The sequence below is a fragment of the Pinus tabuliformis genome, chromosome Q, assembly GCF_031772625.1.
Source record: "Pinus tabuliformis cultivar Carrire ecotype Pingquan chromosome Q, CPIR1, whole genome shotgun sequence".
Classification (NCBI taxonomy): domain Eukaryota; kingdom Viridiplantae; phylum Streptophyta; class Pinopsida; order Pinales; family Pinaceae; genus Pinus; species Pinus tabuliformis.
The window spans coordinates 283007882-283034081 of NC_142296.1; the positions used below are offsets into that span (position 1 = coordinate 283007882).

The 26200-nt window shown below is 40.0% G+C and overlaps 4 protein-coding genes across 4 annotated transcripts; 2 read left to right on the forward strand and 2 right to left on the reverse strand.

Moving 5' to 3' along the window:
- Positions 1 to 1030: 1030 nt before the first annotated feature.
- On the reverse strand, positions 1031 to 2673 carry LOC149219340 (aluminum-activated malate transporter 14-like). The gene is made up of 3 exons (XM_089386793.1): positions 2611 to 2673; positions 1913 to 2059; positions 1031 to 1813 (listed from the first exon to the last, which is right to left on the reverse strand). Exons 1-3 carry the CDS (start codon positions 2671 to 2673, stop codon positions 1031 to 1033), a joined length of 993 nt encoding a protein of 330 aa, XP_089242919.1.
- Positions 2674 to 2776: 103 nt separating this feature from the next.
- Positions 2777 to 3613, forward strand: LOC149219341 (uncharacterized). The gene is made up of 2 exons (XM_089386794.1): positions 2777 to 2879; positions 2991 to 3613. Exons 1-2 carry the CDS (start codon positions 2777 to 2779, stop codon positions 3611 to 3613), a joined length of 726 nt encoding a protein of 241 aa, XP_089242920.1.
- A 974-nt stretch (positions 3614 to 4587) lies between these two features.
- On the forward strand, positions 4588 to 5163 carry LOC149219342 (uncharacterized). The gene has a single exon (XM_089386795.1). The coding sequence runs from the start codon at positions 4588 to 4590 to the stop codon at positions 5161 to 5163; it is 576 nt and encodes a 191-aa protein (XP_089242921.1).
- Positions 5164 to 17552: 12389 nt separating this feature from the next.
- LOC149219343 (aluminum-activated malate transporter 2-like) lies at positions 17553 to 19223 on the reverse strand. Its single transcript, XM_089386796.1, has 4 exons — positions 18860 to 19223; positions 18364 to 18504; positions 18025 to 18189; positions 17553 to 17707 (listed from the first exon to the last, which is right to left on the reverse strand). The coding sequence occupies exons 1-4, from the start codon at positions 19221 to 19223 to the stop codon at positions 17553 to 17555; spliced, it is 825 nt and encodes a 274-aa protein (XP_089242922.1).
- Between the last annotated feature and the right edge of the window lie 6977 nt (positions 19224 to 26200).

Consider the following 26200-nt stretch of genomic DNA (forward strand, 5'->3'; position numbering starts at 1 on the left):
AGATTTTCTTGGCACGCCCATACCATGTTCAACAAGCATTCCCATACATAGACGAAATGAAACAAAATAAAAGTGTTGTATACATTTTAAACAACTTATCTAATGCTCCTTCTGCCATGTATATATTCATTGGAAGAGATATTGGAGAATGCGGAGCATCTAAATGCTAAATTATATGATGATTGGCTTCCTTATATGTCATAGGACTATTTAAAATTATTGGTGAACAAGCCATCATCGAAGAAAAGGAAACGCCATTTCTAACTTAGCAACTTAACATTCAACCGTTTTTAAATTTTCATGGTGGCAAAGAAAGAGTCTATTAATATGCAATTACCAAGTAAATTAACCATCGAAGAAAGGGAAACACCATTTCTAACTTAGCAACTTAACATTCAACTTCGTTTTTAAATTTTCATGGTGGCAACCAAAGAGTCGCTATTAATATGCAATTGCCAAGGAAAATGAAGATATCGGCAAATGCACAGACTAACAATAAAATTTGATTTTTCACCTTATATAAGCAATTCAATATGAATATGACCCTAGAAAAGTGTTTTTATTAGATAATGGTTAAGAAAATGAAATTTACAAAAGCTAGAACAATGTTTGAATATATATATATATTTATATATATTCATTTATATATAAATAAATAACAAGTAACATAACATACTTCTAATCGGAGAGGAACAATAATTATATGTATACATAATTATTCATTTATACATAAATAACAAATAACATAACATACACAGAATCCAAGCGGAAAACGAGGTTACAAGCGTTGTTCGCTCTATTTTGGTAATTTTACGTTCCAATATTCTTCATAGCTCTATATACATAAACTCGATATTGATTTCTCATATTACATTTGCATAACTTTCATCAATAAAATCTGATTAAGAGTAGGATTACAACCTTTCTGTTTCACAAATTAATCCATCTATTTCAAGTATATAACATTTTAATAGTGTTAATAAAACTTATTGATGTGCATACATTTCAAGTATATAAATTTTAATAGCTTTCACATGGACGACCATTGAACTGATTTCACTGGCAGACGAGGTAGCTGTTCTGCAGCCGGTATCACAGCCACTGAGTTCTGTATGCGCTCTGTCGGAGATGGTGACAGGTTTGGCGTTCGCACTTTTGCCGCGGAATCCTGAATTGGCTGCGGCCGACATGGTGACGGGTAGTGGGGTGATCCTTTTGCTGAGGGATCATAATTATGGACGATTGAACGCTTTCCCCACTCCTCCTCCTCCGCGAAAGGGAAATTTGCAAGCTCTCCCAACTCGTCCACGGCAACAATGACAGTGTCAAGCCTCGCCGCAACTTTTGTGAGAAGACACGCAACCGTTGCAAGAGAAAAGGTGTCCATGAAGGCCGCACCCTGGACCGCTTCGGAATTTCGGACTGCAACAGAACCATCCGATGTAAGAGGCGAGATCTTGTTTTTGCTCGACATAACAGGTTTTTTGTTTGCATCACCATCGGCCTTCTTGATTCTCAAAGCTTGTGGGTTTTCAGATTTAGAGGAAGGCTTAATTTTGACATTAGTGAAATTTGGTCTTGGGTCCTCTTCCACGATCTGCCACCTTTTATTGTCTATAAATAGCTGTGGTTGGGACTTCAAGCAATTATGTAATTCCACCACTGCTTTATTCAAGTGCTGTTTCATGAGATTAACTCTGGTGCTTCGGGTCATGGTTTTGATGCTGTGCGCCAGTTCTATTATAATCTTGCAGGCTTGGGCTACTATGTTCATGCATGGCTCTTTCAGGTGCTGTCGCATGAAATACGATTCCTGGATTCAAGTGATTTACCAGCACTAGCTGAGCTGTGTTTCAAAAAAAAACTTAATTTTAAATTTCAAGTTCCTAACAAAAAATTCTGTCAAGAATACCTGAATCTCAGAGTCTAGGCACCCATTTAGAGCATCTACGCAATACGAGCAAGAACGAATCGTTGCGCCAATTTTGACATATTGATTCCAGGGATATCTGAATCCAAATCGCCCGTGCGGTGGGAACTCCCATCTAGCAAAGTTGGCCTGCCAAAGACATATTAGGACATTCTAAAACTAATAAGGGAGCTGATAGAAATGTCAACTATGGTTTATCTTTATTTTCATAAATATTATGGAATTAGATAGTGATATGTTTTTTTCATTTCCAAATATTTTTAATATTAACCAGCACAACTACATTACTAAATACATTTAATATGATTTATATATCATTAAACATCAACGCTATATTATAAATTTAATATATCAATATTGTTAATATTAATATTAATATTACACCATTAAAATTAATATTAATATTAACAAAAATATTAATATATTAATAATAATATTGTCTATATTAACAATTTCAAAATATTTTTGAAATTAACTTGACAAATGCAAATGATATATGCTAACAAATACTGGAGAAAAATATTATTCGATTTATTCATTCTTAACATAATCTATTAATTGGACATGGTTGGATGAGCACCTTGGCGAGGGTGAATGTTTATGAAAAACTATGGGAGATTCGGACGGAGGGTTTCTGCGTATGAGGGTTTCAGTGGCGAAGAAGAGCTGAACTAATTGACCAGCAGGCAATCTTGAAGCAAAGAAGGTGAGCAGGCAGCGCAGTTCCAACTGAGTAAGGTCATAGCGAGGTTATCTAAACCGTAGCGCAAGGGATCGAAAGAAGAACAAGCGCTGAGGGGTTTTTAATGGAAACAAACGGGGGGGGAGATCCCCTCCTACAAGAGCATGGCTATGGGGGAGGCAAGCAGGGAGCGCATGCGGAATGGAACGAAGCTAAATATCGACGAAAACTCAACTAGTGGTGCAAATTGGCAGATGGGACTAAGAGGTAAATGCCTGCCTAGGGCATCGAAGAAACCGAGGTTCGTAATACCAAACAACAAACTTGAACAATATAGGAGTTACATGAAAGACTATGCATTAATATGTAAATTTGTAGGGTTCTGGCCGTCAGAGAAAGACTTATCTAAGTGGATACAACAGAGATGGAAACCAAAAGGACATGTGGAACTAAAATTAGGAACAAAAGGTTTTTTTATAGTGATATTCTCTAACATAGAAGACAAGGAAAGGATTTTCAAGGGAGGGCCTTACTTCATGAACAATGCAAGCTTATTTATGCGGCACTGGGTGGACTGTTGTAACCCAGATAAAGAGAAAATGCTAGCAGCCCCGGTCTGGATAAGACTCTTTGGGCTTCCAATGGAGTTCTGGGATCCAGAAATCTTAAAAGGCATAGGGAATACAATAGGGTCCTTTGTGAAAGTTGCAGAATCCACAAAAAGAGGAAGATACACATCATACGCTAGAATATGTGCGTATATGAATATGACTGAACCCCTTCCGGACTTTATTGAGCTAGAATATCACGATGAGATCTGGCAACAACCTGTGGATTATGAGCGCATACCTTTTCGATGTAGACGATGTCACGAATATGGGCATTTGTTCAGACAATGTCCATTAACCAGAACAGAGGAAGTAAAGGAGAAGAGAGAAGAGGAGAGAAAAACAACAGAGGAAAAGGATCAGGGGGAAGAGGGTTTTAAAGAAGTACAATAGAAAAAGAAATCAGGGTTTAGTAAAACACAACGACAACTGACAAAGGAAAATATTACCCTGGAATCGCAGAAAAAATTCAAAGCCCTCTAGGAAGAAGAGATCGAGATGGGGGAACAAGCAGACAACAAAGAAGAGACAATGGAAAACTCAAGGGAATCAGGAAAACAAATATCAAAACAAAAGGGTACAGAGCACGGAGAGGCAGAGGAAAAAGGGGAACAACCAAATGAACAAATACAAATGGAGATAGACCCACAAAAAGATAAAGGAGGGGAAGAGGAACGCATAATGAGGAAGTTGTTGCAGGGATGGAGATTGTTAGATGAAAGATTCATCCCGGAGGAGCAGAAAAAAATGTATAAAGAAGCCTTCCAAAAATATAAAGAAAAAGTAGGGGCAACAATAGCAAACATATTGGAACTGATAGAACCACAAGGAAATCAGAACATGGGAATGAGCAGCTCTGGCAAAGGAGGAAGAAAGAGGGGTAGGCGGACAATGAGCGAGACAATTCAGGAGGTAGGAGAGTCGTTGGTGAACTCTGGAAGGGTCATACCTCTATCAGAGGTATTCCAACTACCACCAAAATTGTTAAAATGATTATTACAAGTTGGAACATCAGAGGCCTGAATAGCAAAGGTAAATAAAGATACCTGAAGGAGAGATTAAAAAAAGACAAACCAAGTATTATGATAGTCCAAGAAACAAAGATTAGTACAGAAAGAATGAGAGAAATAATGAGCAGGGGCAACACTAGATATGAAATAATGGGACAGGATGTAATAGGTAGCACAGGAGGACTGGCAATTATATGGAACCCGAAGGAAATACAATTTGAAAATTGGATAAGCCTCCCTCGAATACTATCGGGAACATCAAAGGTTATAGGATCATTGGAATACACAGTCCTAACAGGGGTGTATGGTCCACATATCCCAACAGAATGAAAAGGATTCTTGCAAAATCTAAAAGCAATGAGAAGTCTTATTCCAGAGAAGCCATGGATTATAGGGGGCAATTTTAATATGATCAAGACCTTAGAAGAAAAGAGGGGAGGGTTGAGAAGGACAGATTTAGATATGGAAGCGTTTGGAGATATGATAGCAGAACAAAGATTGGTGGATGTCCAGACTATAAATGGTACCCACACATGGAATAATCGTAGAGGAGGGATAAATCAAATAGCCTCAAGACTGGATAGGTTCCTTATCTCCGAACAAATTATGATGAAAGATGTGTTCATAGAGGCCACGATCCTTCCAGTAGTAGGCTCAGACCATTGGCCAATAAAGTTGGAGATTGACCTCAAACAAAGCCCCAAAAGCCGGCCTTTCAGGTTTGAATCCTTCTGGCTTAGAGACCAGAAGTTTCTACCGAAAATAGAAGAATGGTGGACTAAAAGCGGACAAAGAGGAAGAAGCAAAATGCAAACCTTTCAACTCAAACTGAAAGAGCTTAGAGGGAGAATAAAAAAATGGAATAAAGAGGAATTTGGGGATATCCTCAAGGAACAGCAACGCTTAGAACAGAAAATGAGCGAACTGCAATAGAAGGATATATTGGAGGGCAGAACTGAGGAGAGAAGCAGAGAAGAAGGCATTGTAATATGTAAATTAGAAGAGCGAAGGAAACAGGAAGAAATTTTATGGAAACAAAAGTCCAGAGTGCAGTGGCTTAGAGAAGGAGAGAGAAACACAAAGTTCTTCCACAAGGCTATGGTTCAGCACAGGCAGAGAAATAGGATCTTCTCAATTAAAAATAAGGATGGCCAGCGCATAATTCAGCACGAGGAGATGGAACAGGACCTGGTAGACCATTTTAAAGATATACTCAATGAACCTCGGAGGAATAGATATGAGGCCATAGCCAGGATTAGCAAAGAAATACCCAAGTTAGTAACCAGAGACCAAAACCTCGCCCTGATGAGGAGAGCATCCTTAGAAGAAGTGGAGGAAGTAATGAAGGGCTTGAAAAGAAACAAAGCCCTAGGTCCTGACGAATATACTGCGGAATTCTACCAAGCTTGTTGGCATTTCATAGGAGAAGAAATCCTAGAAGTGGTGGAGGAAGCGCGCATACATCAAAAGGTTTGGCCAGGATTAAACTCTACTTTATTAACTCTCATCCCTAAAATGGCCCACTCAGAATCAGCAGAAGGCTTCAGACTGATCGCCATGTGTAATGTTATTTATAATATTATAGCCACCTTGTTAAAATTGGCAACCAGGGCAAAACTTCATGTGGGTCATCTTATTCATGGCTGATAATATTTTTATTAGATTCCTCTCATCGAGAGGTGTAGGATTGATATAAAGATCATCCGATTCCGATAAGTATTCATGGAGATATGAATTTATTTTGATTATGGAATTATTATCAAGCCAACCTACAACTCATGTAGGCTCAGAAGCCCAACAGTCGCATCTATTCACCCACCAACGTTATGTATAAATATAAGAGGACTTTTCCTCATTTCGACTCACTCATCTCATCACATCTCTCTCTCTCTCTACTACGCAGAAATGAGTCTCTTCTCTACTGCGTTGAAATGGGTCTCTCTCTCACACATGTGAAGTCGGAAGCTGTTGAATTTGAAGCTGCAACTGCAGAAGTAAAGATTGACTTACGTGGCCTAGAAGATCTCCTCTTTGGAACTGCGCTGTAGGTTCATCTGAACCTCTTCTGAAAGCCGCAACTTTTGGTGGTGGAATGAAGTCAATCCGATGAACGGTTTGCAAGATATCGACTGCCCTAGTTTGAAGCCGGAAACTGCTGAAACTGAAGCTGCAACTGCAGAAGTAAAGATTGACTTGCGTGGCCTAGAATATCTCCTCTTTAGAACTGCACTGTAGGTTCATCTGAACCTCCTCTGAAATCCGAAACTTTTGGTGGTGGAATGAAGTCAATCTGATGAACGGTTTACAAGATATCGACTGCCCTAGTTTGAAGCCAGAAACTGCTCAAACTGAAGCTGCAACTGCAGAAGTAAAGATTGACCTGCGTGGCCTAGAAGATCTCCTCTTTGGAACTACGCTGTAGGTTCATCTGAACCTCCTCTGAAAGCCGCAACTTTTGGTGGTGGAATGAAGTCAATCCGACGAACGGTTTGCAAGATATCGTCTGCCCTAGTTTGATAATGAAGCCGCTAACACTGATGCTATTGATCTAGGGTTTGCTACTGCTGATATGAATCAGATTTATTGTACTATTTCTCTCTGCTGAATTATTGAAGATAAAAGAAGGTTTGATCAAAGGGTTTCCCCACACATTGTGGGGTTTGTCCCTGGCTAGCCGCCACATCTTGTGTCTCTTGTCTTGGCTTGTTTTCTGTCGATCGTTTAATGTTCTATCTGCACTTTACTTTATTTACGTGTGATTGCTAATATTTGGAATATAATAAGGAAAAGAAGTAAACTGTTATAAGCATAGAACATACCATAACTTAACATGGTATCAAAGCTGAGGTGAAGACAAAGCCCGAGCAAGAGTAAGAGCAATCATCGAAGAGAATATTGGCAAGGCTATCCTAAAAAAACTATGGGGTCCTCAACACTCTTTCCTGCTGAAGACAAGCTCCGTGAGAAAGCTGACTATCATGGATGGAAGATGTCTATCGATATAACCCTTGAGAATCAAGGAGTGTTGTATCATGTGAGAGGCAATATTGTTGAGTCTCCATCAAATGCATCCGCTGTTGCCTGGAACAAATGAAAAAATGGAGAAGTCAAAACAATAGAAGATCATCCGGGACTCTATCGACAAGCACTTGGTGGCCTACATCTCTGAACTGGACACCTCCAAGGAAATCTACGATAGACTTGTGAGTTTATTTAAAGTTAATGATGCAAATCAAGTTTTGTTTCTTAGAAATAAGCTGAGGGAAATCAAGAAGGGTAAAGATGAAAGTATGCAAGCATACTTCTTAAGAATCACTGAGATCAAGAACGATCTCCTATCTATTGGGGAAACTATTACTGACAAAGAAATGGCACTCACAACTCTTGGAGGATTTCCATTTGAATGGTATGTGTTCAGGACTACTCTTTTGAACTATAATGTAATTCCTGGTTTCGAGGAATTAATGGCTAGATGCATTCAAGAAGAAAAAAGGGAAGAAGTGCAAGAAATGCCCATGCCTAAAGGTCCTCCTGCTGCCTTTTCTTCTCATGCAAAGAAAAGAAATAATTCCGGGACTAAATCAAAAGGAAAGGCTGGACCTAAGGCTAGAAGAAAATGACGATGTTACATTTGCGATAAAGCAAGTCACTATGTATGAGATCATGAGCATCATGATGAATGAGATCATGGACATAAAGGGAAACATGAGATCATGGACATATAGGATAGCATGATGATGATGCACACTAGTTTGAGCAGCTTTATGATGGATAAAATCATGGACATGGGCAGCATGATGATAATCATGATTAGAGAAGCATGGTACAGTATGCAGTGGTGCAACTCGAAATCCCTCTGATGGCAATCAAAGGAATGACAAATTCAACAGCAAAGGTAAAAGGAGAGCTGGGAATTAAGGAAGAGGACAAGCATTCAAAAAGGCTAGAAATTCTAGGATGTATTAAATGCACCTAACCTCAAAAGGAACCTAGTGTCCATCTTGGCAATGGAAGACAGAGGCTACAAGGTAACCTTCAGCAATGGCAAGGTATGTATATGGAAAAATAATGTTAAAGATGCCTTTACTCTTGGGTTTAGTGTTGATTCATTATATCAGGTCGATGGAAGTCCACTAGGTGTCATGTCTTGTGACACAACTCTTTAGTCCGAACTTTGGCATCGGAGGTTTGCCCACCTTCATTGCGAAGCTCTACCCGATGTAAGATAGATGGTAACAGGGATGCCCAAATTCCAAGTAGAGAAATAAGGTGTATGTCTGGGATGTGCCAAAGGAAAGCTCAAAAGGGGACCATTCCCCTCAAGCCAAAGCAAGACCTCCGATATATTACAATTGGTTTACTCAGGCATACCTGAGGTTGGCATTAAGAGGGAGACTACTACACCACATACACCTGAGCAGAAGAACCCATGGATCCGATTGATCCTCATCCACATGAGCCTTCCTCTTCTAGGAAGAGGCCTTCATGGCTTAGGGGGATACTTGATGATGCTGAAGGACATGTTGCACCCTGAGGAACCTTCCATCAAAGTAAGAAACTTAACAGGTATCAAGGATACCTGACCATCATGAGCACGATCATACAAAATGAACCTTCATCATTCTCAGATGTCATCAAGAATTAACTATGGAAGGATGCTATGACCATAGAATATGAGTCTATTATGGAGAATGATGTCTGGGAAGTAGTTCCCAGACCCTGGACAAGACAATTGTTACTTCAAAATGGCTTTACAAGATAAAGCATGTAGCAAATGGAAGTATGGAAAAGTATAAGGTTCATTCTGTTGCTCGTGGTTTATCCCAGAAGGGAGGTATAGACTATGATATTTGCACCTGTTGCCAGATATACGACCATCCACTTGATCATAGCCCTTGTGGCTTCACAAGGATGGAACCTACATCAGATGGATGTTAAGACTGCGTTCTTGCATGGTTCTATCAAAGAAGAGGTCTATGTGGAGCAACCTGAAGGATTTGAGATTTATGATTGAAAATCTCATGTATGCAGGTTGAAGAAGGCTCTCTATGGGCTGAAGCAAGCACCCCGAGCATGGTATGAGAGGATCGATAGCTACTTGATGAAGCTGGGATTCACTAGGAGTGAAGCTGATCCTAACCTTTACTTTAAGGTTGAAGATGACAAGCCTCTCATACTGGTGTTGTATGTGGATGACTGGATGACCTCTTTCTAACAGGTGCAAATCCTCTCATTCACAAATGTAAGAGGGAGATGGCTTCTGAATTTGAAATGAAGGACCAAGGACTTGAAGTGTGGTAGAAGCCAAGGGAAATTTTCCTATCTCAAGGAAAATATGTGGTAAATATATTGGAAAGATTCGGTATGATGGACTGCAAGCCTGTGACTACCTCGAGGATCTTAACTTTTAGAAGTTATATGGTAGTGATGTCGGACCAGACTTGGGAAATGCCTCTGAGTTTCAAAAACGCATTCACATTGATGTTCTTGGTGAACCTCCATCCGAACATATGTTTTGTAGTTAGCATTGTGAGCTCATATTTGGTTGAGCCTCACTGGATTGATGCCAAGAATCTTCTGAGATGTCTTCAGGACACAATCTCTCATGGATTAAGATACACTTCCGGAGATGTGAGACTACTTGGGTATACTGATGTTGATTGGGCAAGTAGTGTGGTGGACTGTAAGAGCACTTCTGGGTACTGTTTCACCTTGGGATCTGCTTCGATATCCTGGATGAACAGGAAGCAGAAGTCGGTGGCTTTGAGCACCGCCGAAACAGGATATATTGTTGCTAGCATAACCTCGTGTGAGGCAGTCTGGTTGCGAAACCTCTTCAGTGAGCTGTTTGGATTTACATTGGATACCACTGTGATTCTTTGTAACAACCAGAGGTGGGATTCGATTATTGAGGAATCCCGTATTCGTCAATTGCTCCAGCAGATAGACATCATCTGGGATATAGTAAGTCGATGAGAAAGGAAGCTCCATCACATTAAGATGATGTACAGGTTGATACACCTTGTCAAAGCCCCGAGGAAAGATCTAATTTATGATTTTTCCAAATGACTTGGATTCGGCAAGAAACCCTTTTACAAGGGTCCTGCTTGTTACATACATTGAGCTCTGGGAGCTCTGAGGGCTTGCGGTTCCTACTGGAGCAACATATGACCACAGGGTGACTCACCCTCCCCTGGTGGTGCACACTGGAACAAGATGATTCACTCTCTTGTGGGACAAGATGATTCGCTCTCTTGTGGAACAGGATGATTCGCTCTCCTGTGTAGCAGGATGATTAGTTCTCCTGTGAGGCCTGGATTGATGTGTTCTCCATGGCAGCCTGGATTGATGTGTTCTCCATGGTGATTGTAGCAGGATTGATGTGTTCTCTTATGAGGACAGGATTGATTATTTCTCTTGTCAAGGCATCCTACCCATGCAGTCTGGGACTCATGGGAAGTACCTCTCATCTGATCAATGAGCAGGGAAATGAAGTTAGGGACCATAGTAGTACCAATGGACGCATCGTTGTATCTACCGTACTCCCTACGCTAGGATGACCTCCATTGATCTGGGATCAATGATACTGGTCTGGGACCAGTGGTAGGAGTTGTACCATACTATGACGCTGACTTCGGGTCGGTTGAGACTGGTCTGGGACTAGTGGTACATACTCCGAGACTGACTTCGTGTCAGTGCAGTACTGGTCTGGGACCAGTGAGAGTGGTACATACTATGACACTGACTTCGGGTTAGTTGAGACTGGTCTAGGACCAGTGGTACACTCTCTGAGACTGCGATACTGGTCTGGGACTAGTGGTAGGAGTTGTACCATACTATGACGCTGACTTCGGGTCGGTTGAGACTGGTCTGGGACCAGTGGTACATACTCCGAGACTGACTTCGTGTCAGTGCAGTACTGGTCTGGGACCAGTGGTAGGAGTGGTACTTACTATGAAGCTGACTTTGGGTCGGCTGAGAATGGTCTCGGACCAGTGGTACGCACTCTGAGACTGACTTTGAGTCAGTGGAGGATGATACTGGTCTAGGACCAGTGGGGTTGTACTCACTATGATGCTGACTTTGGGTTGGTTGAGACTGGTCTAGGACCAACCGTACATACTCTGAGACTGACTTTGAGTCAGTATGATACATCCTCGATCATTTCTTCTTCTTCATAATTTAGACAAAAGCAAAGCAGAACAAAACAATGCAAGAGCAGCGCAGAACAAAGCAAAACAATACAGATCAGTGCAGGGCAGAACAAGAGAAAGCAGAACAGGCAGAATAGAGCAGAGTAGGGCAAGGGTCAGGCTGTACAAGGCAATGCATTTGATGGATGAATAGTAACGACCGATAGACAGATTGCAAATGAAGTTCTCCATGGTTGAGAGGGAGTGTTAAAATTGGCAACCAGGGAAAAACTTCATGTGGGTCATCTTATTCATGGATGACAATATTTTTATTAGATTCCTCTCGTCGAGAGATGTAGGATTCATATAAATATCATCCGATTCCGATAAGTATTCATGGAGATATGAATTTATTTTGATTATGGAATTATTATCAAGCCGACCTACAACTCATGTAGGCTCAGAAGCCCAACAGTCGCATCTATTCACCTACCAATGTTGTGTATAAATATAAGAGGACTTTTCCTCATTTGGACTCACTCATCTCATCACATCTCTCTCTCTCTCTACTACACAGAAATGAATCTCTTCTCTACTGCGCTGAAATGGGCTCTCTCTCACACATGTGAAGTCGGAAGCTGTTGAATTTGAAGCTGCAACTGCAGAAGTAAAGATTGACTTGCGTGGCCTAGAAGACATCCTCTTTGGAACTGCACTGTAGGTTCATGTGAACCTCCTCTGAAAGTCGCAACTTTTGGTGGTGGAATGAAGTCAATCCGATGAACGGTTTGCAAGATATCGATTGCCCTAGTTTGAAGCCGGAAACTGCTGAAACTGAAGTTGCAACTGTAGAAGTAAAGATTGACTTGTGTGGCCTAGAAGATCTCCTCTTTGGAACTGCATTGTAGGTTCATTTGAACCTCCTCTGAAAGCTGCAACTTTTGGTGGTGGAATGAAGTCAATCTGATGAACGGTTTGCAAGATATCAACTGCCCTAGTTTGAAGCCGGAAACTGCTGAAACTGAAGCTGCAACTATAGAAGTAAAGATTGACCTGCGATCTCCTCTTTGGAACTGCACTGTAGGTTCATCTGAACCTCCTCTGAAAGCCGCAACTTTAGGTGGTGGAATGAAGTCAATCCGACGAACGGTTTGCGAGATATCATCTGCCCTAGTTTGATAATGAAGTCGCTAATGCTGATGCTATTGATCTAGGGTTTGCTACTACTGATATGAATCAGATTTATTGTACTATTTCTCTTAGATGAATTATTGAAGATAAAAGAAGATATGATCAAAGGGTTTCCCCACACATTGTGGGGTTTTTCCCTGGCTAGCCGCCACATCTTGTGTCTCTTGTCTTGGCTTGTTTTCTGTCGATCGTTTAATGTTCTATCTACACTTTACTTTATGTACGTGTGATTGCTAATCTTTGGAATATAATAAGGAAAAGAAGTAAACTGTTATAAGCATAGAACATACCATAACTTAACTAATGGTCAAAAGGCTCAAACCTATCCTGCCCAACATAATATCCCTAGAACAGATAGGGTTCGCGGAGGGAAGGAAAATCTTAGATGGACTTGTAGTTTGTCAAGAAGTCATACATACCTTAAAACAAAAAAAGGAGCCAGGCATGATGATCAAGCTGGACCTGTCAAAAGCTTACGACAGACTGAATTGGAAGTATTTGGCAGCCATTCTTCAAGCCTATGGGTTCTGCAATAGATGGGTGAAATGGATACTCAGCATGATATCCACACCGAACTTCTCCATACTCCTAAACGGTACACCAACTGCAACCTTTAATGCTTCAAGAGGTTTGCGCCAAGGAGACCCTATGTCCCCTTTTCTATTCATAATAACAGCTGAAGGGCTGGGAAGGTATCTCAAGAAAGAGCTAAGAGAAAGGAAAATTAAAGGGCTTTGCCTGTGGGGAAACAATATCCCAGTTACGCACCAACAGTTCGTAGATGATATCATGATATTCTGCAAGGTATCTTTGGGAGAAGTTAAAAGGTAAAGGAAATCTTAGAGGTATTCATGGAAGCATCAGGTACGAAAATAAATAAGGATAAATTGAGCATCTTCATTTTCAACTCTCCGGAGACAGTTAAATCCCATCTAACAAGAATCTTGGGGTTCAGAAAGGGAGAACTGCCTACTAAATATCTAGGAACTATGCTTGATCTAAACTCATTAAGGATAGCCAATTGGCAACCTATTATAGAGAAACTTAAGAGCAGACTAGAAAATTAGTCTTTTCGGACCCTGAATATAGCAGCTAGGTTGGTGCTTATGAAATTGACACTGCAAGCAATTCCCATTTACCCCCTATCGGTTATGGCAATACTGAAAGGAGTGTGCACCAAAATGATTGAAATTTATAGGAAATTCCTATGGGGAGGACCAAAACAGCAGAAGAAATGGGCCCTATGCTCATGGAACAGCTTAACAAAACCAAAGGAGGAAAGGGGGCTAGGTTAAGAGATCCATATACCCTAAACCAAGTCCTAGTGGCGAAGCTTTGGTGGAGGTGGATGAAAGGAGGTAAAGATCTTTGGAAGGAAATATGGACATCAAAATATCACATGCCCACAATAGCCAAAGAAATTATGAGAAAGGAAGAAATACCAAAAGGCTCAGCGATATGGGAATTGGCAAGTCAGAACAGAGACATCATAAATGGACATGCATTCTGGGAAATAAGAAATGGATGCACAACACAATTCTGGGAGGAAGCATGGCAACAGAGGGGAAAAATGGTGGAAATCCAGGAGATACATAACACTTACAGGGAAGCCAAGGCAAAAGGGTTAATCATAGTCAAAGACTATTGGAAGGAAGGAGGAGAGAATGAGGTGTGGAGAGAATGGAAAGGACCTGAAGAATGGGACAATAACATAGAGGGAGATCTAAAAGCCAGGATAATAAAGGAATTGGATTCAAGAAGGATTAAAAACAGAGATGGACCAGATATCCTCAGATGAGGTGGAAACACAAAAGGCACATTCTCAACCAAAGAAGCATATACCATAAAATCCAAGGGAACTCAGGAAGAGTGAATTCAAGAGTGGAAACAATTATGGAAGAATAGATGGTGGCCAAAAGTCATTATGTTTGCTTGGCTAGTTGGAAGAAGACGCATACTTACATGGGACCAAATTCAGAAAAGAGGGTTCTCAGGACGCCAAGATGCAGCTTATGTAATCAAAACATAGAAAACCAAGAACACATCCTAAACGAATGCAGGGTAGCTCAACTTCAATGGGAAGAAACTAGAGGCCTCTTTGGAAAGACAAACCGGAATCCCCAGGATATAACTCAAACTCTATTCCAAGGGGGGAAGGGCCAATTCCAAAGCCCGGTGGTCAGAAGAGCATGGAACCTGGTAGTGGGGTTCAACATATGGAACATCTGGAAAGAGAGAAATAGCAGGATTTTTCAAGGTAAGATATCTTCATCGGAGGACCTATGGAAAAGAACTCAGAAACAAATACGAGAAACAATTCTCTCGGAAACGTGGGAAGAGGAAGATTGGAGAACTTCGGAGGAGGAGATACATATTCTAAGAAAGTTAAACCTGGAACGAGGGATGGTTTTCCCGCATCATAAAAAAAAACAGGGCACAAAGAACCAAAGCCCAGTTGTTTTCATTCACCCTCAGGAAGGCTTCATCAAACTTAACTTTGACAGAGCATCAAAAGGAAATCCAGGTCCGGCTGGGTATGGCGGAACCTTTAGAGACAACCAAGGTCAAACCAGATGGATCTATGCAGAAAGGGGAGGTATAATGAGTAACAACGAAGCCGAATTCATGGCGGTATACCAAGGAATCAGGATCGCAATAAGAAATGGATACATGAAATTAGAAATAGAAGGGGACTCTAATTTGGTAATAGAGACAATCAGAAAACTAAATCATGGCAAGTCATGGGAACAGGTGGCTAAGAGCTGGAGAACGACAGGTCTCGTTCAAGACTTAGAAGAATCTATGAAACGTATTGAGTATAAGGTCATTCATCATGTAAGAAGAGAAGGTAACATACCCGCAAACTACCTGGCAAATTGGGGATGCAATGAACCGGAAGGAAAAGTGGATACCAGATGGTCACCTCAGTTGGCCATGACAAGATGGGCAAACTTAGACCAAATCATCGAACAGGACAATTTTGAAGCAATATAGCCATGAACAGGATAACACCCTTACCCCGATCGGGGTGGAAAAATACAGCCAATCTAAGGCAATGATGGGACGGGAAGGTGGCCTGCATACGCCACACATCAAGGCTATCATTAATAAAGCAAGGGCGCCAGATGGTGGAGCAGTACGCAAACCAAGGCGAGGAGGAGAAAGAATTATGGAAACGGCAGGTGAGAGGTTCGGCAGCGATCATCTGTTGCAATGGAAGCTAGGTGGCGGTATCCATATAATATTTGATGCAAGTAGAATGACAGACAACTGGGAACCTGGGAAGGTGGCGAAGGACAGAGTAGTTTGGCAGAGAGACGCAGAACAGAGACTCAGGTGACGTCAAAATGATATGGCGGAAGGAGGAAGAAGGGAAAGGCAGGGGAAAGAGGGAGAAGGAAGAAACACCTAGAGGGAGCAGGAGCAGATAGTGGAGGATACCGATAGCTCCGGAGATAGGGTAATGGAGATAGGGAAGGAGGAATGTAGGGCAAAGATGTTCTTTGAAGTTGGGAAAAGTAGCAGAAACAATAACAGAGGCAGGCCGGTTAAAAGAGGGAAAGGAAGGAGGCGAAGGGGACGAGGAAGACCGCGGCAGGTAGACCACCACGAAACAGAGAATCCAGCCTTGAATCAACAAAAGAGGGGGCATCAGTCCATTGGGCAAACTGCGCAGGAGGCGGAGAGAGCTTACGGCATAGAAACCAATGAAGACATCAGGAGGATAATTGTCGCGCTGGAGAATAGAGTGTTGGAAGAACCCTCCAATCCTCAAATGAAGGAGTGGAATACCCTGTTGCTGGACCCTGGGAATACGAGAGGGCGATTAACGCTTTATAAACAAGCATTACATATGTATTGGGTGATGAAGCATCTGCTTGCCAAAGCCATGGAGCAAGTTGTGGTTGAGATGACAGAGATAACCCAAGGTGTGCCGGATATGAAGAAAGAGATGACCACTCTGCAGATCATGTCACAACAGCAGGACATCAAAATAGAGGAAATCTGCGGCAAGCTGAAGGCGTTGACCAAGGCGAAGCGAGATGAGGAAATCAAACGTGAAATCATGGTAGATTGAAAGTCTTTACCCAATTTATCTTTCTAAATTTTGTAATAAGCAGTAGTGAGCCAATGTATATGGTAGTTTTTGTCAAGTATCTCAGACTAGTCATCAAGAGACACATTGTACCTAGGACTCCGTTATAGTTTTTAGATATGTTGTGACTCTTAGTTGGATACGTGAACTTCTTCAGACAATATTTTATGGGGGACCAACATACCCGGTTTCCCTGCAGAGCAAGTTGAGGTCTCCTGCTTTTGTATAGTTTTAATTCTGTTGTATATTTTAGAAAAAGTCTCACCGTAGCTTAAAAAAAAACATAATCTATTAATTAATGATGCTATAAAATGCTTAAAAAAATATGTTTATGAGCACCGTTTCTTACAAATACTATATCACATCAACCTGAATATATTTTAATTCTAAACGTTTGCATAATTTAAGGCAACTCATACAAATACAAGTCATTCTAATCACGGTTGCCAATTTTGAAAATATTCTTGAATAATAGAAAAATAATTTATTTTAATTCTAAACGTTTGCATAATTTAAGGCAACTCATACAAATACAAGTCATTCTAATCACGGTTGCCAATTTTGAAAATATTCTTGAATAATAGAAAAATAATTTAATTTTTTTTCAAGTCTATCCAATTTCGAAATATTCCAGAAATCGACCATACAAATTCCAATCACAGATCAAAGAGTGACGGACAGGAATTCATTTCGTGTTAAATAAAGGAAAAACAGGATTTCGGAAAAGCATTATTCAATTTATTTATTTTTCACATGATTTTTTGGAATATCAATTATAATATATTAATGGTTTCGTTAAATGCTGATAAAAAAGTATGTTAGTAACCACCATTTCAGATCCCGTTATATATATATATAACGTCAACCTGAATATAGATTAATTCTAACCCTTTGAACTGAAGTCAATCTAAATTAGTAAGAATAATTTGCTCTGCAATAATACCCACCAAAGCTTCTTCTCTAGCTTTTGAATTTAACACACGCGTGTAACCCGTAGAGACCATATTTTTCTCGCTGGCATTGTCTGAAGATTCCTTGGAAAACTCTTTGACGCAGCCTACAATGTATGTAGAAACAAAATCTTTGCCCAAGTAAATGAGTACCATTAACAAATTCTATGGTTCTGCTAGCCTATGAAGGTCATTTTTACCACCAAATAAAAAAAATAAAAAAATAAAAATAATATTTAATCTTAGATTTTGAAAATATTTCAGAATTTGAAAATATTTTAGAATTTGAACGACATGATCGAACATAAAAATGCTTCACCTTCTAGGGACATAGCAAATCCTTCGAGGTTACGTATAATCAATTTGTGAAAATCATCTCCCGCCCAAACTGGGTAGATGAGTAAACTGGTAAGTATAGCTATACCGCACCCTAAAAGTACCGTCTCCAACCGTACAAGTGCATAGTTAAGTAAGTTGTCCTCGCGATATCCGGAGATGGAAATGACACTGAAGGTCAGAATGAAGATCATGAATCCATACTCATATCTCGCAAAGAAGGGGGAAAGCCGCGTAAATGTCGCCAATCCACCTGTAATCATATGGACACTCACAAACATTAATTAATTATATGATTTATAATGAATAGAATGTGTTTTTGAAACTTTGATATCATTTTTCTTAATTGATTTCAAATTACTAAAATCTTCGTATGTAATTGAGCTCTTCCATCTTACATGTTTATGCATAAAATACTTTTACTCACAAAAGAGAAACACCCCAGCAGCAAGTATAATTGGTTGGAACAGTTTTCCACCTTGAAGTGCAACGAGATTTACCAGCACAGACAACGCTCCTCCCAGAAGCGTTGCGAACATTCTGTTTAATCCTTTGCCCAAGGTTGCTCCTGCCACAATAAAAAATATCGAGGGTATTGCACAGTATAACATACTAATATTGCTTCTATTATGAAATTTGTTACTTACTTTTTATCAAAATATTCAAAAGTTATAATTGAGTTTATATATATACAGAGTTTTTCTTTATCACAAGGCCATAATTTTGTGTTGAAAACTTTATATTATTTTATAAATAATAAATTCAGCATCATCAGAAATTCTTGGAATATTTAAAATCATGAAACTCCATAATTATAACTTCCTTTTTAAATTTCTACTATTTTTTTATCAAAATCTTACCATCAGAATAACCTAATTAAACTAGTCTCATATATACAAATAAAAATAATTAGGAGTAATTACCTGCAGTGAACTCGAAGATCATAACCACTGTCATGACGGCCCAGACAGTCAGGTCTTGAAAGGCATCGAACAATATACTATTGAAATAGAAGATTGAAACCAGGACAAGTGCGATTCCCACTTTTATAGCATGAAAAACTCTCCTTGGATCCTCCGCTCCATGTTGCCGGACCGCCCTACAGAGAAAAATAACGTACGATTTCAGCCCACCGAATACTTGTAAGATCTTCTCAAACACTCGCTTGTGAAATCGTTTGCGAGCTGCAGGTTCGAGGTTGAAGGAGGCTTCTGCAATGCCAATCTCCCATTCGAGAACGCTGATCTCCCATTCGATATTGGATACATCGCCCTTCGATCTGCCCATACCTACCATTGATTTGTGAACATTTTACTTTTTTGTTGGGTATTTTTCGGTGGGAAAATACCAAAAACCAAACAAACATTAACACCACAGAGCCAATGCTCTGTTTTCTTTGTTCCAGGATCTTTGCACAGGGAAGCTTTAAATCAAATATACTCATAACAGCCCATTACACAACCATAAAAATATTTCTATTGATTAAAATATAAAGCCTGAAACAACATTCATCCTCTTTGCTGAGAGGGATTCACCAAAATTACTTTCACCCATCATTACTGTGTTGGGTTTACTGCAGTAAAACCCATTTTTACATTTGTTGGTGTAAAACTATTTTTACACATACTGCTGTAAAAATATTTTACACATACAGTAATCTTTACATTACATTCACAATCTCAAAAAATACCTGAGCGCTCTTTTCATTTGCATTTCAATGCAAATCCAACCTATAAAAAAAACTTACTCAAAACACATGCGCTCCACTTCGTTTCTTTTCTTCATGCACTACTGTGCAAAACCACACATGGTTTTTGCTACTCCTCTGTTTTTACAATACAACACAAAAACATTACAATCTGTTCCTTGTAATTTCTTCGCACTGCTGTGCGTTCAATACATCGTTTTTCGCTGCGCTCAATACATCGTTTTTCGCTGCGCTCTGCTCTTTCACTGCTTCACACTTACATACCTCCCATGTGTAATTAACACAATACAGAGCACACTCTTTTTTTCAACTGCTCCATCGTTCCTTTTTACAATGGTCAACGCTACCACTTAGAGTGCATTTCACATGGCTCATATATATGTCAAAAACTTAATACGAAAACATCCATATTAAAACATACAACTAACACATATATAAAAAAAAACTCACTTGCCGTATGTAAAACTTAAGTATTCACCTACTCCTATGACAATGCATTAAAAAACGTATGGTCAACCAAAATTTGACATTCACTCCACGCAACTTTTAATTTGATGCAGGCCCGTGCACCTTACGCGATCGACGGCTGAGGACGCGCGAGGAGATCGGACGGCGGAGATTGATATCGGACCAGGTAAGATGCGCCAACGATAACGCGCGATATTTGACGTTGGCTTATGTCATGCGGGTGACACGCGTCGCCTCCATAGTTTATCGGAGCCCAACAATACGAAAACCACCTTTATGCAAAAGCGGTGCGATATGCCTGAGCGGGTTTGTGGTTTTGATCTGGGGGTTTTGGGTTGCTGCCGTATTTTCCACGTCCGCCTGCACGGTGTTGCAACCTGCAGTTGAAATTACCATTCCAACACTCCCCTTTAATTTCAATTGCTGGGCATTCAATCTTACCCAAACACTTCCTCACATCGAGGGATTCTCCAACTGCTGTTACAATAACATCTTCCTCACATAGAGGGATTCTCCAATCTTCCTCGCATAGAGGGATTCACCAACTGCTTCTGATGCAGTTCCACAAACAACAAATTTGTCTTCCTCTTAATAGAGGGATTAACCTGAAACTGTGCTTAAGAACACCTTCCTCATGACAGAGGGATTCACCATAACAGTGTGCTGAAGAGCACCTTCCTCTTGACTGAGGGATTCACCTGTGACTATGCTGAAAAGCATCATCCTCTTGATAGAGGGATTTACCACACTATGCTGAAAAGCATCTTCCTCTTGACTGAGGGATTCACCATGACACTGTGCTGAAAAGCACCTTCCTCTTTAATAGAGGGTTTCACCAAATGACTGTGCTGAAAAGCACCTTCCTCATTAACAGAGGGATTACAAACAGACACTGCTTTACATGCAGTTTCAAAAACAAACAATCATTGCACTGTTCTTTTATGCTGCTGCATATTCTCTGCTGCACTGTTGTGCCATCTTCTTTGCTGCGTCTACCCCACACTGCTGTGTCTACACTTGCTGTTGTGTTGCTGCACTTCACTTACATTTCTTTGCAAACTCTGCATTGCTGTGCATTCTTCAAAGACAGAATACTCTGTCTTTTCTGGAACAATTACACTATCCCAATTTACAAATTTACACTGCTGTTGCATATATTGCATTTCAATTCAATGAACAACAAATTCATTACATTTACCTTTACTGCTGTAAGGAAAATTTCTTTTGCATGTGCTGTTGTTCAAAACTTCTTGCTGCTGCATTTTTCACATTTGCATTGTTGTGTGCTTCTCCTTCTTGCCATCATGCTGCTGTCCATAACTTCTTGCTGCTGCATTTTTCATATTCACTGCTGTCCATACCCATAACCATAGACTGTCATCCATGGGTTTTTATTTGCTGCTGCGTTGCCTCTGCAATTTGCACTGTGGCTGCCTTTTGTTTCATCATACTGTTGTGTGCCCATACACTAACTCTTTACTCTCCATTACTTGCACATAGAGAGAAATCATCATCACGCTGTTTTGCGCTGCATTCTCCACACACAAAAAAAATTAACACGGGCTGCTACCTTTTCTTTTTACACCCTTGCTTCACACAATCTTAGTCTTCATTCATTTTTTTTATTTGCACAATGCACTGCTGTGCAATTCCTTTCATTTTTCTGCTGCCACACATTATCATTCACCCATGTGCATTAAAAATCTGTTGTCCCTGTTTTTCTTTAGGCATTTCTGTGCATGTTGCATTGCATATGAAGAAAAACATTACATTTTTCACTGCTGTGTGAAAAATTTCATTGCATTCTCAGCCACTGGGCGTTGACGCTCTGCTGCGTTTTGCCTTCTTCTCATTTTCTTCTCACTGCTTTGCATTTTCATTCCCAATACAAAACATTTCCATCTGCTGTGTATTATACTCACTCTGCTGTGAGTATGTTCTCTCACATTACATAGAAGGAAACTACCTTCCATTGCTATGCATTTCAATGCATGTGCACCACAAAAAAAATTTAAACTGCTGTTCATTCTAATCCATGTGCTCCAAAAAAAATTTCCAAACTGCTGTCTTATGTTCTATCTTCCCACTGCTGTGAGGGTCTCCATGCTTTGCATTTTTCTCTTATCTCGCTGCTGCTCTTTACATTTCAGCGCTGCCATCTTTTCTTCTTTATGCATTTCTGTGCATATTGCATAAAAACAAAGCAAAAACATTGTTGATTTCATCACTGCTGCATATTACCTTTTAGAGGGATTAACAAAGATTTCATTTGCAACTGCTGCGCTGCAATACATCCTCCATCAACAAATGACTGTTAATACAGTTCAGCAAACAAAAAAAAATTCAAGCTCCCCTTTAGTGTATGCTTGTCTTCTTTTGGCAGACTCTTCTCAAAATAAATTTAGATCCACTGGGGAGTTCAAGGGGTTTTCAGATTGCCTTTCCTTCCTTCTCCATACTTGTGTAACTTTCTTCTTTTGCATGGGTCTAGCTTGTGTAAGAGCCCATGTCAAGTTACAGTCACGTGCCATATGCCCAATGTTATGACACTTGAAACATTCAACTTTATTCATGAATAAGAATTCATGATTTCTTCTTGTGAAATTATTTCTTGGAGATTGTCGGGGACCACAACATCTATCTCCATGAAATGCTCTACAGTCTTTTGCCATGTGACCAAAGTTTGAGCAAGCATAACAATAACCATAAAATGAACTTTGGTACCTGGGAGATGGAGGTTTCCTTGATGTACTTCTGAAGCCTTGTTGCCTTGAGATTCTTTGTTGATAACCATTGCCTCCTACCTCTTTGACATCAGCTACATTTCTTCTTGGAGCTGGTTTTCTGCTTGGAGCAGGATTTCTTCTATTGCAGCCTTCATTTTTCTCCTTGCCTTTGCTGAAACTAGGAGCATCACCATCTCTTTCTGGCTTCTTCACATCTCCTTTGCTTAAAGCATCCTCATCCTTGTTTGAGGGTTCACCTACATACCCAAGTCCTGATTTATCAAATGGAGATCTGTGATAGCTGAGCATGTCATCCAAAGCTTGAGAGCTCTTCATGATCTTGTTCATCCCTTCAACCTTCTTCCTGAGGAGGACAATCTCTTCTTCTAACTTTTCACATACATTATTTTTCTTTGCTAGTTGTCCCTCAGTTTCTTCCTTGCTATGAGTAGCTTCAGCTGCTACTATTTTGAAGGAGATAATATCTGTCTTCATTTTGGAGATTTCTGCTTGACTGCTCTCCATTTTCTTTTCAGCTCCTTGTGCCTGCTTCCTGGCTTCTTGTAGTTCGGACTTAAGGGAGGAGACCTCTACCTTGTACTGTCCAATCTCTTCCATAAGCTTATTCACTCTCTTGTGTCTTTGTTCAAGTTGACTTGTCAAGGCATCTGCCTGCTTCTTTGCTTCATTCAGCTGATTTGTCACAGATATGACTTCTTCATGATGTTTCTTCTTGCATTGGTCAAGCTCCTTCTTCAGCTTGGTAAGCTCTTCATCCTTTTCTTTTACTTGAAGCTTGATGAGGTCAAGCTTTTCATTTTCAGCTTCTATGATGGGTTCTTCTTGACTCATTGTCATGGTCAGTGCTCCCTTTGCATGAAGGTCATGCAGTCTGTCCCATATATCCTTTGCTGATGTATATTTTCCTAGATTCCTCTTCACAGAATCAGGGAGTCCATCCAAGATTAGTTTTGCTGCTTGTGCATCATACTCCATGGATTCTTTATCCATCTTGCTATCATCAATCACTCACTCCCAGACATCAATCCCCTCAGACATTAGGAAAGCCCTCATCATTATTTCCCATACATCAAAGTTTCCATCAAACTTTGGGGTTTCAAATAGAATGTATTCTAATGGATTGCCTTCTATTTTAGTAGAGGAGGGAGACACATTTTTAGTAGGCTTGGAGGCTTTCTTTTTTGACCTTGCCATTCTTATCTAGGCTTTAAATACTTGACTGTGTTTTCTTTTAAATCACTGACTGTTGCTTTAATAATAACTCAAAAACTTGAGAAATACCTGAATCCCTTTGGCTGAAACTTCACACTGCTGGAGAAGCTTTACTGCTGCAACAAAAGTCTTTCCTTCAGCTTCCTTGACACTTTTAAACAACCTGAACCAACTTTGTCACCATCAAAGAGCCTGGACTAGCTCTGATACCACTGTTGGGTATTTTTCGGTGGGAAAATACCAAAAACCAAACAAACATTAACACCACAAAGCCAATGCTCTGTTTTTTTTGTTCCAGGATCTTTGCACAGAGAAGCTTTAAATCAAATATACTCATAACAGCCCATTACACAGCCATAAAAATATTTCTATTGATTAAAATATAAAGCCTGAAACAACATTCATCCTCTTTGCTGAGAGGGATTCACCAAAATTACTTTCACCCATCAAAACTCTGTTTTCACCTGAGAAATTACTGTGCTGGGTTTACTGCAGTAAAACCCATTTTTACATTTGCTGGTGTAAAACTATTTTTACACATACTGCTGTAAAAATATTTTACACATACAGTAATCTTTACATTACATTCACAATCTCAAAAAATACCTGAGCGCTCTTTTCATTTGCATTTCAATGCAAATCCAACCTATAAAAAAAACTTACTCAAAACACATGCGCTCCACTTCGTTTCTTTTCTTCATGCACTACTGTGCAAAACCACACATGGTTTTTGCTACTCCTCTGTTTTTACAATACAACACAAAAACATTACAATCTGTTCCTTGTAATTTCTTCGCACTGTTGTGCGTTCAATACATCGTTTTTCGCTGCGCTCTGCTCTTTCACTGCTTCACACTTACATACCTCCCATGTGTAATTAACACAATACAGAGCACACTCGTTTTTTCAACTGCTCCATCGTTCCTTTTTACAATGGTCAACGCTACCACTTAGAGCGCATTTCACATGGCTCATATATATGTCAAAAACTTAATACGAATACATCCATATTAAAACATACAACTAACACATATATAAAAAAAAACTCACTTGTCGTATGTAAAACTTAAGTATTCACCTACTCCTATGACAATGCATTAAAAAACGTATGGTCAACCAAAATTTGACATTCACTCCACGCAACTTTTAATTTGATGCAGGCCCGTGCACCTTACGCGATTGACGGCTGAGGACGCGCGAGGAGATCAGACGACGGAGATTGATATCGGACCAGGTAAGATGCGCCAATGATAACGCGCGATATTTGACATTGGCTTATGTCATGCGGGTGACACGCGTCGCCTCCATAGTTTATCGGAGCCCAACAATACGGAAACCACCTTTATGCAAAAGCGGTGCGATATGCCTGAGCGGGTTTGTGGTTTTGATCTGGCGGTTTTGGGTTGCTGCCGTATTGTCCACGTCTGCCTGCACGGTGTTGCGACCTGCAGTTGGAATTACCATTCCAACATTTTTCAGTTGGAAACACAAATTGGCAACTAATTCAACTGTATATCATAATGATCATAAAAATGATAGAACATAAGATTTTTATTGGAAATATAAATTGGAAATTAATTTAATTCATCATGAAATTTCATGATATATATATAAATACAATAGATAAATAGTTGATTCAATTACCCAAAATTTTTGAATTCTAATAACCGCTCACTATAATACACACTAGTATTTCAATTTCCAAATTTCTTAAACTCTAACAACTACTCTGTATAATACACACTAAGCCAGACTAGGTTTCTAACACCACCTCCAAAATCAGTTACAAAGTGCGTAGGAAGACTTTTCTCCTTCTCCCACGTCTGTTGGAGAGTGGGTATGTTTCATGGCATCTCAAAGATAATTGAGAAATTATTCAATGAAGAACCATGACAGGATGATAACCTAAGGCAAACGGTAATTCAGAACCGTTGCAAATCTGGACTGCAAGCCTTTATAAAGGCCAGTGATTCTAGTCTTATGCCCCCACTAATCCACATAGCTCGCTCTTGTGGGCAATCGTTCGCTCTGCGTCACCCACGATTGATTTTTTATTATATTCAAAGGTGTGGTTCATGAATTATATAGTCTTTTCCATAAATTTCTTGCTACTTCGTCCCGAAGTGTGC

Excerpts from the sequence above, each read along its gene's own strand:
- LOC149219340 (XM_089386793.1), bottom strand. The coding sequence starts at position 2,673 with ATGACCTTACTCAGTTGGAACTGCGCTGCCTGCTCACCTTCTTTGCTT. Across the intron at positions 2,060-2,610 it reads TGCTTCAAGATTGCCTGCTG|GCCAACTTTGCTAGATGGGA; the intron begins GTCAATTAGTTC and ends TGTCTTTGGCAG. Across the intron at positions 1,814-1,912 it reads GCCTAGACTCTGAGATTCAG|GAATCGTATTTCATGCGACA; the intron begins GTATTCTTGACA and ends ACTTGAATCCAG.
- LOC149219341 (XM_089386794.1), top strand. The coding sequence starts at position 2,777 with ATGGCTATGGGGGAGGCAAGCAGGGAGCGCATGCGGAATGGAACGAAG. Across the intron at positions 2,880-2,990 it reads TTGGCAGATGGGACTAAGAG|GGTTCTGGCCGTCAGAGAAA; the intron begins GTAAATGCCTGC and ends GTAAATTTGTAG.
- LOC149219342 (XM_089386795.1), top strand. The coding sequence starts at position 4,588 with ATGAGAAGTCTTATTCCAGAGAAGCCATGGATTATAGGGGGCAATTTT.
- LOC149219343 (XM_089386796.1), bottom strand. The coding sequence starts at position 19,223 with ATGGGCAGATCGAAGGGCGATGTATCCAATATCGAATGGGAGATCAGC. Across the intron at positions 18,190-18,363 it reads TGCTGGGGTGTTTCTCTTTT|GTGGATTGGCGACATTTACG; the intron begins GTGAGTAAAAGT and ends ATATGATTACAG. Across the intron at positions 17,708-18,024 it reads GACGGTACTTTTAGGGTGCG|GCTGCGTCAAAGAGTTTTCC; the intron begins GTATAGCTATAC and ends CATACATTGTAG.